Source organism: Neofelis nebulosa, chromosome 12 (assembly GCF_028018385.1).
Source record: "Neofelis nebulosa isolate mNeoNeb1 chromosome 12, mNeoNeb1.pri, whole genome shotgun sequence".
Taxonomy (NCBI): domain Eukaryota; kingdom Metazoa; phylum Chordata; class Mammalia; order Carnivora; family Felidae; genus Neofelis; species Neofelis nebulosa.
The window spans coordinates 28,401,236-28,413,500 of NC_080793.1; the positions used below are offsets into that span (position 1 = coordinate 28,401,236).

Sequence of the window (12,265 nt, forward strand, 5' to 3'; positions counted from 1 at the left end):
CCATATCCCATGACTTCTCCCTCAGCCTCACCATTGCTCATGCTGCTCCAGGACAATTCCTGTACCTGTGGAGGTACTGTGGAGGTTCTCTCTCTTTATCTGCTATGGCCTGGCCAGATGGACAAGGCTGTGGGTAGGTTCTGTGGTGGCTGGATGCCCCAGTCTCCCCTGCCTAAGGGATTCAGCAACTTCCATCCTTTGCCAAGATCTTAGCTCTCCAGGTGTCAAGCCCAGTCTCACATTACAGCCACCATAATGCTCTTTAACAGAAAACCTCAGTAGGTCCTCTGTGGGACTTCAGAAGATTATTTTCTGGACCTGCTTCATGAATTAGGCCAGGCCAGTAGGTGGGACAGTTGAGAGATGGCTTTCAAGCTGTATGTAGGGCTGGCAAGTTACACATTTCTGTGGGTGCCATGTACACCAGAGTCCACGTGAGTGGTACTCCTCTGAGAAGTATGCTCCCTGAAGTTGGGTAGAGCCTACATGGCTCTTTCTATGGCCTGGGGTACCATCTCAGCATCTCCCAGTGCAGGCCTCCTGTGGCCCCCGATTCAGAGACTTCTGCAATGCCTTCTGTCTAGAATGTAGAGCCCTCTGAAGCTTATGAAAACTTTTCCAGGAAAGGACAAGGAAGAACTTTGGGCATTTTGTCACTGGGCTGGAGATGTCCCTTTGGAGGACATGCTGCATCATTGAGATCAAGGGTTGGAAAGAGGAGGGGGGCGGTCAGGGCAGCAATGCATGCATCCCAACATCTTGACTTGTGTCTTTAGCTTCTCCATCCCTTCAGCTAGATTTTTGTATGTCAGTGGCATGGCTATTACTTTCTGTATATTCATGGTACAGATCTGGTTTGTTGGACTTTCTCGTGTGGCTCTGTAAGACTTTTGTTAAGTCCTGAGGGTTATGCTGGATTTTACTTAAGGAAAAGGGCCATAACTTTCTTACTGTTGGATTTACTGGTAATGCTGAGAACTCACTATGTGGACCTTTGATTCTGCTTTGATCTTTGAAAGTCAAGAAGACAGGATCCCCCAGAGGGCAGGGTGGACTTTGGTCACATGGCAAGGTAGTTGGCTGTTGCAGGGAGTTGAGGAAGAAGATATAAAATCGTCATTTTATAAAAACCCGCTGGGCAGTATAATTTAGCACTAAGAGAACACTGGGCAGCCAGGCTGACTTGGTCTCCAAATCCTGGCTCTTCTGATTATCTGCTCTGTGACCTTGGATAATCCCATAACAGCTCTGGCTCAGTTTCCTCAAAATGGAGATACGAATCAGCTAATATGGGTAAAGCATTCAGTGCAGTGGTTGGCACTTACGAGGCACCAGGCTTAGACTTTAGTTCACTGCATTTTCACAACCATCATGTGAGATTAGGAATTTTGTTCCTCGTTATGTGCAAGAAGGAGCTGAAGTTCAGAGAGGCTAAGTAACTTACGCAAAGAAGCATATCTGGCAAGGGGAGGAAAGGGGCTGGACCTTCAGTCGTTCATACTCTGCCACTACTGCATCCTAAAGAGAGCAGCCCAGGGGAGCCAGAAACTTTCCCAAGGTCACAGGATACTGGGCGTGGATGGGCCTGGATCAACAAGGAGACAAGAGGGCTTCTGAGAGAAGTGTCAGACTTCCTCCACTTCCCGGCTTCATGGGGAACAGGCATGGGTGGAATGTTCCCCAAGGCCCATCTACAAAGAACATCCCGTGACTCACCGTCATTTCTCCTTCCTTGCCTGAACCATTTGGACAGCCACTGAAGTTGAGGCTATAGCCCCAAACTTTGCTTTCTGTCCCTTTGTGTGCCCCCCCCCCCACCCCCGTGAGTCGTTTTGTTGGGAGATCTGACGACATATGTTGACACATATGTCATCAGACTGGAAATTCCTTGAAATCTTTGCGTGATTGCAATTCACGTTCTGCATGCACTTGTCAAAAGTCCTGATCTGGGGCCTTGGGTTTCATATTTTGAAATCTTTCCAATCTAACACGAGAACGTTTTCCCAGAGCTGTCATGGCCAGGCTGTGTCCCAGAGCCCAGGGCGCTAGTTTCCATCCAGGGTAGCGGCCTGGCCCCAGCAAGGCTGTAATCAGGTGGATGCAGTGCTGTACTGCTATGTTGAAATATTACTTGAACTAAATCGAATCAAAGGTCAGCTTTACCAGACAAGAATAGAAAACACAATTACGCTCAATTACAGGACATCGTGTACCCCGTAACGTCAGCCTGCCTTTAAAAAGTTGGATTGTTAGCATCAAGAACAGTGTTTCATGTGTCTTGCTTTTCCAGTATATGATTTATTTACCCCATGGGAGGCAGGTAGCAATTGGGGAGTCCAACGTGCTTCTAGTTAAAAGCTTTCTATTTCTTGCCTTCTCATCACTGTTGTGTTGAGGCACAAAAGGCAATCTTGGAGTGGCACCTTGTCCACCAGATGAAGTTGCACCAAGTCATGATGCCATTTTACATTTTAATAAATTGTTACATTCAAGGCTTACAGTGGCATTAGCGGATTGGTTTTATCATCTCCATTTTATTAAGGAGGCAACTGGGGCTCAAAAGGGATAGGTCTGTTGCCTAAGATCACAGAAGAAAGCTGTAAATTGAATCTGGGTCTGTTTGACCCCAAGGCTTAGCATCTCTCCACCGTACCATGCTGCCATGTTGCCTTATTCCAATACCAGGAAGCATGGGTGGCATCATCATCTTTTGATGCCAAAAATGTAATGAAGTGATTTTAAAGAGTAAAGTGATTCATTGTGATTCCCCATAAAGTAGAAAGAGCCAAAGCTTTTAAGCCAGAGTTGATTGAATTCAGATTTACCACTTGCTTGCTTTGTGATCCTGAGCAGGATCTCAAGGGTCACAAAGGGGCTATTTCCACATTTGATAAACAGGAATACTACATTTCTTGTAAGCTTATTTAGGGATTCTAGAAAATAACACATACATTGTATCTGATGCTTGGTAAACGCTAATTGCCTTCCTCTGCCTAGAAATCACTACTTTGTCCCTTAATATATTTTATTCATTTTAAAAATAAGGGAAAACTAAGGTATTTATACTATCATATAACAGTTATTCCTTAGTTTATGCATTATATTAACAATTATTCCTTAGTTCAGCCCTGGAAGGAATCCCTTCTCCGACTCTGTCTCCTCATCTTCCTTTCCTTTCCTGTGTCCCTAGGCCTCTCGGGGTCCTGTGGCCAATTCTGATCCCATGCCACGTGGTGTTAGGAGTGTCTGGTCGCATTTTCAGTTGGAGACCGGTCATCAGTGAGGACTTAATGCCTCAAACTCTTTTCTTTCTTCCCAGCTCTTTTTCTCTCCACCCTTCCTATTTGGTTCAGTCTTTCCTGTTTCTGGACTCTGGGCTTCTTCATACTTTTGGCTTCTTTCCTTCTCATTGTTCTTTGCCTTTTCTGGGCACCTTCTCCCACCTTCCCACCTCCCTGACCTTCACAAAGCATTCTACACGCAGAGTGCTTTCAGCTAATTTCTTGCTTTGTCTAATACTGGCTGCTGGTCTCTTCCTCGCTTTCTCTTCACATGAAGAGTTCATGTGGGCCAATGTTACCTCCTCGGTTACCTTTCATTTCACATTACCTTCATTTCCTGCTGGACTTTCAAAGCCAGCCTACTATGCCCACTGCCTCACTGCATCAGGAGTGCTCCTGGCCAGTGTTAACACATCACCCTTTCCCCCGGGGGCCACAGTCTCTACTAGTTCTTTTTCTTTTTTAATGTTTATGTATTTTTGAGAGAGAGAGAGAGAGAGAGAGAGAGAGAGAGAGAGAGGCAAAGGATCCAAAGTGGGCTCTTTGTGGATGTCAGAGAGCCCGATGTGCGACTCAAACTCCCAAACTGTGAGATCATGACTTGAGCCAAGTCAGATGCTCAACCGACCGAGCCACCCAGGTATCCCTCTACTGGTTCCTTGGGGATCTGGTTACCATTCAGGTTCTTATCAGCTGACATCAGTCCTAATTTCAGGGACTGCCAACAGCCCACCCTGCATGCTTCTCAGGAAGACATGGGTGTGCCGCTGCCTTAGTAGAGGTCTCTCTCCACCCCCTGGTTTCAGTGATGACTGACTGTGGAGTTGCAGAGAGGGCTGGAGGCTCACAAGTCTGCTCATCTGATCCTTTCTCCCTCCCCTCTTGGAAGGCAAGGACAGGGACCATGTCTTTATATAGCATCTCTTTTGTTACAGGCTCCTGCCTTCAAGAGACACTGAGAAATACTGCTCCTTTGAACCACAGCACTAGTGTTTTGGGTTCAGTAGCCATTTAGTAGTTTGTTGAACTAATGCAAGTTAACCCTACGTGTAAAATACTTTAAGGAATATGTGGTTCCTAAACTTAGAGCACTCCCACTGGTCTCAGGAGAAGACTCTGGCTTCCCCAGTACTTGCCTCAAAGGGTTCAGGGAGCATAACCCTAAATATTCTGGTTTCTCTTGGGACCCCTTCACATAATTGTTGTCCATGACTTTATTGGCCTTTATTTTGAACTTGTTTAAAATAACCCAGACTCCTAGTAAAGGTAAACTTCTGTTTATAGAACAGTGGAGGCTCAGAGAGCTTAAGTAACCTCTCCAAGGCCACATGACTGGAAAATTCTGAAACTGAGGTTTGAACCAGGTTGGCCAGACTCTAGAACCTGAAACTCTTTGGGTACATCTTCTATCCCCTCAGCAAGCCCTTACTGTAAGGAGGAAAACTTTCTCTGGGTTGGGAACCCCAGGACCAGGTGCATGGCAGAGAGGTTCTGAAGCTATATATATAAACACACACATACACCCTAAGCTCCCGGCATCCTCTCACCTGCCCTAAGGGATCACCTAGGCAGCGGCCAGTCACCGTGCCTTGCTTCGCTGTCCAGAGCCCCAAAATTCCCAGAGAAGCTCTGGTCTTCCCAGAGAAGGAGGGTCCAGCCATCTCTAGGATGCAGGCAGTAGCAATCCTTGGAGAAATAGAGACCTAACATCAGGAAAACAGAACAAAACCCTAACAACAAAAAACACCTGAGTGTGCTTGTTACCAGCCCTTTTGTAGCAAAGAGATTTTCTCAAGGTTTTGTTCATATGGCTGGACAAGCTTCGGCTTTACTCAGAGGAGTAAAGCCACTAGTTAGAATTTGACCTGGTCCCCTCCAGCCCACTGCCCATTTGACAGGGTGAGGGCTGGAGACCCTCCTGGGGTCCTTTTAAGAAGAGTATCTGAGCTTTGGATGCTGACGGATCTCTTTCTGGACTTCTTTTTTTCATTTGCCTCCTCCACCCACTTCTCAAGCAGCTGATTGCTGTGGTTCCTTTTCATGTTGAACAAAAGAGACTACAGGGATCTTGAAACTTGAGCTGGGGACTGGAGGGTACTGACCGAGAGTAACCCCAGCTGGCTCTGCTGAAGGCTTCCCTCCTCCGCCTTCCTGCTCGCCCCGCCTTCCTTGCCCTTCCCGGTCCTCAGCTGCTCTCAGTCAGCCCGGAGAGAAGCAGAAGAAACACATAGTGTCATGAAAGCATCTTGCCGTATGCGGGGCCTCTCCCCTGGCTGCCATGAAGTGTTTCCTAAGCTTGGTCAGCGAGGCCTGGCCCAGAGGATTGGCAAGAAACTGAGGATTCTGTTCTGTTCTTCCTCAGCCTACAAACACACACTTCACTTGTTTTGTTATTTAGACTCCAAACTCCTGAATTGGGTTTTTTGTCTTTATTTTTGTTTTTGTTTCTTCTTTCTTTTGCCCTGACTTTTTGCATCTAAAGCAAAGCTCTTGGGAAATGGACAGGCCACTGTTTGCTCCTTCAGGCACAACCAAGGGGGCTGAGTTCAGTGGATGGAGTATTTTAGTTCATATTGGAGGCATTGCAGTAGGAAAGTTCTCCTGGCCTCCGGTGGGTAGTGACTCTTGGTCTTCTCTGTGGGCAGCAGAGGCTCATGCTGAATTTAGTGACCAGTCCAGCTCTGTGATGACTGTGTTCTGTGACAGCATGCACATCCTCTTAGTTATCTAACTCTTTTCCTCTGAAAGAGTACTTTCACATTCTTGATCTCTGTTTTCGTGACAACCTGTGAATGTTATTAGCTCCATTTTATATCTAAGGAAACTGAGGTCCAGAGAGATTAAGAAAAGGGGAAAAGTGAAGTTCATGGCTGCACACTGAGGAGAGAGCAAAGCTGGGACTTGAATTCAGATCTTCTGGTGCCTCCCCTGTACTGGGCACTGCTGTGCTTTGAAACAGCAAAGTCCTGGCTCTCAAGGCTCTGGCTCTATTCTTCTGGCAAGAAAGATGGGTGCCCAGACAACTGTAGCTCGGTCTGAGTGCTGCTTGAGGGAAACACAGGAGGCCAACAGAGCACAGAGGACAGCTACCTAATCCAGCTTGAGGTGGGAAAGTCAGGGCAGGCTTCCTGGAGGAGATGACTCATGGGCCAAGTCATAAAAAAAAGGGTAGGAGTTAGCTAGGACAAGGGGAAGAAGGACTGTTTCATACATCTGACTTTCTCCATATTCTTGGCTTCTCCACTCATTTTCTTGCCAACTACAGAATGGAAAAAACTGAGACCAGAGGTACAAAGCCACCTCACTCCTGTCTCCCACTACATGCCTTCCTCCCCTCTCTCCCATTCTACTCCCCAAATCTTAGGTTTTGAGAAATCTCCTCTATGTTTATCTGCTTGTCGATTTATTTATTCATTGAAAAACATTTATTTAGAACCTATAAGTACATAGCACTATGGCTACAGGGTGTCCTGGCCCCTGCCATGATGAGAGATCTCACTTGCCACAACCTCAAAAGAGATTTTTGGCCCTCTGTCGTTTTCCAGAATTTGGCTTCAGCCAGACTCTTCCCCGCTGCCTCAAGCACTTGCAGACAAGTCTCATCTTGGTCAAACACTTGCATGAACTGCCTTACTCTGGCTTTCTCATTCCTCCTTCTGCTTCATTGACATGTCTCTTCATCTCCCTTATCAGCCTTGAAAATTCCTTGAGGGCAAGGACCGTGTCCTTACCTTCTCCCTATACTTCACTAGAGTACACTGGTAAAGTCAGGTGAAAAAAAAACAACCACCTTTTCAATAATCACAAAATTATTACCATTTATTATTCACTGTTCATGCTTTACCTGTGCATACCTCCAATCCTCATATCTTGGAAAGGTGGTGATAATGTTATCCTTACCTCTTAGGGAAGAAAAGTTGGTCTCAGGAAGGCAAAATGCATTTCTCAAAGGCACAGTCAATCAACAGCAGAGTCCAGCATCAAAATTAGGTTTTTCTGGCCTCACATCCCTGATCTTTCTACCACTCCATTGTTTCTCAGACTCAGCTAGAATTGCCTGGAGAGCTGTATAAAATTCTGATACTTGGGTGTCGGCTCCAAAAGTTCTGAGTAGATTTTGGGGGGTTGTAGTCTAGGCATTGGGATTTTTGTAACGCTACCTATTTGTTTCTAATCAGAGCCAAAGTTGAGAACCAGTGCACCATACCACATTGCTTTTCTTTGTCCACACTGGTTGTAGCTGTTGGTGGTGGTGGTGTGTGAATCTGAGTCTCCATGTGTGGTATGCATGTGACTGGAATGCGAGTTCTCTGTAGCCAGGGATCTTTGGCCTTCCCTGCTGCTCCCTGACCCAGCGACCTCACCACCCTGTGCACGTGCACTGCCAAGGGTTGTTGACTATTTAATTGGCCTCTTGGTTCTTCTGTCTCATCCAGGGGATTCACTGATAGATCACATCCAGCTGTTGCCATTCGCAGAGCCTGTTGACATAACAGAAGAGTCTTATAAACATACTTGCTGGACTCAAGAGTGTTGCTCATGACCTAGACCTGCAAGTGCAGCCTAGGTCAGCCTCCCACACTTTAGCAACCCTCTTCTGGAGGGAGGAGGCTGTTGTGAAGTTCCCTAGCATAGTGTCCACGTCCTGCTCTGGCTTTTCACGCTCAGGAGAAATTTGTGGTTCATGAAGTCAGTGAGGGCCAGCTCATGTGTATACTCTGCTTTATACAGGGCTCAGAGATGTCTTTTTTTTTTTTTTTTTTTTTAACCCCTGTTTTATAAGTAAGGCAGTGGAGACGCAGCTTAGGTGAGATACCCTGGCAAATAAATGGATACAGAGCCCAGGTTTTCTGACCCCCATTGTGGTGTTTTCCCCATTGTTCCACAATGGTCAGTGTCTGGCTTTTCATGCCAGGCTTCAATTGAAGCTACTAGCTTTCTTACCTTCTTTCTCGTTTATCCCTACTACAGGGGTAAACACCTGGGTGTTACTTTGTGTCACTGGGAATATTAAGATAGGGGTCCTGATTACTCCTGGGGTGTAGCCTGAGAATTGTCCTGATATCTCTGGGCCCTTCTTGGATCTGCTCAACTGAAAGGAAATCTGTGATGCTGCTCAAATACTTTTGGAATCTTCCCAGCCCTAATCCCACCTCCTATTAATTCTTATCCAGCCATCCTTTTTTTGTAATGACCAGTAGTTCTTTGCCAGGCTCTGATCTGGGCACAGGGATACAGAAATAAAAGACATATTCTGAGGGCACATGGCTGGCTCAGTCAGTAGAGCACATGACTCTTGTGAGTTAGAGCCCTACATTGAGTGTAGAGCTTGCTTAAAAAGCAACAACACATATTCTGTATACCAGTGGAGATAATATGCAAATAAAGCAACATTCCTTAAGGTATGGTCCCCAGACTCCCTACATTAGAAGTACAAGGAATGCTTATTAAAATGGAGATTCTCAGGTCCCACTGTAGATCCATTATTTCAGGATCTCTAGGAATTGGGCCCAAGAAACTGCATTTTAGTATGCTTCCTAAGTGAATCTGAGGTGCTCTGAAGTTTGTCAACTATAGGAATGAGCCCTGTGGTAACAGTATAGTGTCATATGTGATGGGGAGCATCAGGCAGGTGCACCTGTGGAAGCAGCAGGCTGGTTGCCGTTTGCAGGAGCACCTGGTCTGAGGAGGGACACTAGCTGGGCAAAGAACAGCCTCTTGAATGTGTCACGAGGAATAAATAGGCATTAGCTGGTCAGGTGTAACCGGACAGTCATTTCTCTAGAGATGGGAAGATGTGAATCGTGCTTAATTTATCCTTTCTAGAACTCTAAATTATTAAAGTTTGCTTAAGAACAGACCTGGATCTGACAGCAATGATGAGAGTCTGGTTGAGCTTTTGTGCCCTCCTCCTGCTTTATCTCATGACCTCCTTCAGCAACCAGTATTAAGCTTCACATTGTAGTCCCATTTGCAGATCACACCTGTTTTGCTTCAGTTAAATGATTGGGTTTGCAAGGTTTGCCCTCTAGAGGTCTGTCAGTGCCTGGGCCTGTGGGCTGCAGTCTGCGAATGAGCATTGCTTAGTCACGTGGTTGTGATGAGCTGGTTTTCTCTTTATTGAAAGAAGTTGGGTTATTAAGAAGGTGGGGCAGAAGGAGAAGTGGACAAATGAAACAGGGGAGGGAAAACTGTACCATTTCAGAGTCAGGAGGGTCCCACCAAACATCTGGTTAGAAAACTCTCATTCTGGAGATAAAAAAGCCTGAGTGTCAGAAAGATGATTTCAAGTACCCAAATGATACCACCAGGCACAGCTTCCAACTCCAGGGACTAAACTTGAGGATTTCTCCGGCCAGTGCCTTTTCTGCTTTAATTACCAGACTGTACCTGGAAGGTTTATTATTTAAAAGGATTTTTTTTTTAACGTTTTATTTATTTTTGGGACAGAGAGAGACAGAGCATGAACGGGGCAGGGGCAGAGAGAGAGGGAGACACAGAATCGGAAGCAGGCTCCAGGCTCCGAGCCATCAGCCCAGAGCCCGACGCGGGGCTCGAACTCACGGACCGCGAGATCGTGACCTGAGCTGAAGTCGGACGCCCAACAGACTGAGCCACCCAGGCGCCCCTAAAAGGATTTTTTTTTATGAAACCCCGTACCAATCCAGTCATGTAGTAGGGTGAATTTTTAAATATATGCTGTGTTTTCCTAAAGCCTGGCAGACATGGGTTTTGGAGCTCTGTATCATTTGTTACACAGTTGGAATTAAAATGAGACCACATCTGTGAAAGTGCTTTGATATGCATAATGCTTCACACCAGCGGCTCTCAAAGTGTGGGGCCCAGACCTGCAGTATCCACATCACCTGGAAGCTCAAGGGAAATGTGAATTCTCTGGCCTCATCCCGGGCTGGCTGAATCAGAAACTCTGGGGGTGGTGTGGGGACCGGTAATCTGTTTTAACAAGACCTCAGGTGATTCTGATGCCCACTCAAGTTTAGGAACAACTCTCCTGCAACAAGAGAAAATCAGCCCCTGGGGCTTGTGGGACTAAGGCTTTAAGTATCTCCGATTTGTAGCTGAGATGGCATTGGGGAGACAGGAGCAGGGGTGTTAGTTTCACAAATTTCAGATGGGTCGGGCGAGATCATCTAAAGGGTTTGGTTTTTTCCCTCGAAAAGCAAGGAAAAGCTATGTGAGTGTGTGGAGCACTGTGGTGCTTTTGAGGCTAGGAGCACACGCTGACTGTGGTTCTACACATCTTCAGAAGACATTCTTTTCATCTCTCCTGTAAAGCAAAGCTCCCTGAACGTCCTTTCTCTGTATACTTAAGCCAGAAACCTGTGGTTATCAATTTGTTTAAAACAAGGCCATTAGGGGGTACCTGGGTGGCTCCGTCGGTTAAGCTTCCAACTATTGATTTCAGCTCAAGATCTGAAGGTTTGTGAGCTTGAGCCCCGCATCAGGCTCTGTGCTATGTGGAGCCCACTTGGGATTCTCTCTCTCTCTCTCTCTCTCTCTCTCTCGCTCTCGCTCTCGCTCTCTCTCTCTCTCTGTACATGTGCATGCTCCCTCTCTCCCTCTATCTCTCAATAAACACACAAAAAAAAGAAAGAAAGAAAAGAAAAAAGAAAAAAATAGTTAAAAAAAAATGAGGCCATCAATATTATTTTTCTCCACCTGCCCCATTGTGCTGACTACTTTTTTTTTTTAACTTATTAAATGAAAATAAAATACTATTTCTCGGCAGGCTTGAAGCTTCAGGATTTCCTAGTGGACAATGAAACCTTCTCTGGATTCCTGACTTACAACCTCTCTCTGCCAAGGCCTACTGTGGACAAAATGCTGGGGGCTGATGTCAGTCTCCACAAGGTAAGCTGTAAGATTCGGCTTCCTTGGGGGGCTGATGGCAGTTACACTGTTTGAGAGTCCCTGTCTTTGTAATGGTGCTCAAGTTCACCTTCACCAGCTTTCACTTCTCTGCCCAGGCTGGCATTGCCCCACCATCCAGAGAGTGGAATGTGCAGCCTGGTGTCGTGGGCCAGCTGGTTGATATAAAACTGGTTTCCTGCCTGTCAACTAGCATTTGTTGATAACATCCCCCTAAAGGGGAAGGGAGATGAATTCAAGTTAAGAGAAACATTTAAAAAAAATTTTTTTTACAGTTCTGAGATGGTAATCAGAGTTGAGGAGTATTGATCAGAGCAACTATCTATAAAATCTAAGACAGGAGATTTTAAAAGTTGATGCTTCCTTTAATGATGGACAAAAAAAAATCTATAAGGAGAAAATGTTTTGTTTTTTTTTTCCTTAATTTGTAAAACCAGGAAGTAATGGTAGTTTATGTAGAATTTTAACCTTAGATTCTCAGACCCCTTCCTTTGGCATAATTGGATATCATACAGCTCCTGGGCTGTGAGTAGCAGACCCTGATTGCATGGCTCTCGATTTTCATAGAAGGTTCTCCAGTGTATTCTCTGGCAGAAAGGGGCACTGCTTCTTTAGTCTGTCTCTTGTCTACACACTAGCTTATATCTTTACAATAAGCAGAAGCATTGGAAATGTTTATGCCTGATTAAAAAAAAAAGTCTTCGTTTTACATGATGTAGAATTTTTAAAATTAGAAAAATGTGCTTACTGCTTGCCCTTATAAAACAAGGAAAATATGCCTTGTGTTTACCAGTTGTATGGTCGGGAGATGGGCCAAAGGCAGCAGTCTTGTTAAAATAGTTGCATTTAGCATAATTTCCATTTCCCCCTGCCAGTATCATCTCTGTCCCATCAGGTTAGTTTAAAATAAGGGGCATCCTACGCATGGAGGTGGTCCTTGCATAGTATTAGAATCTCTCTGTGGTCGGTGCTCTCAAACACCGATACTGAAGGTAGGCTGACGGCAAGGACTACTTAGAGAAAGGAGGGAAACTGAAGTACACTTGCGTGTCTGGCAGTAGGTGAAAACTTACCGGAAACCATGGCAGGCCAAG

General features: G+C 45.7%; 1 protein-coding gene across 5 annotated transcripts in view; it reads left to right on the plus strand.

The window, feature by feature from the left end:
- The window catches only part of ABCA1 (ATP binding cassette subfamily A member 1), a 138,095-nt gene that overhangs the window by 43,081 nt on the left and 82,749 nt on the right, over nt 1–12,265 (plus strand). For all 5 annotated transcript variants that reach the window (XR_009251525.1, XM_058694683.1, XM_058694685.1 and 2 more), the window contains exon 6: nt 11,032–11,153. Coding sequence is in view for 4 of the 5 variants with exons in the window: in XM_058694683.1 (XP_058550666.1) it covers nt 11,032–11,153 (122 nt within the window). In the remaining variant the exon portion in view is untranslated. The remainder of the gene's footprint in view (nt 1–11,031; nt 11,154–12,265) is intronic.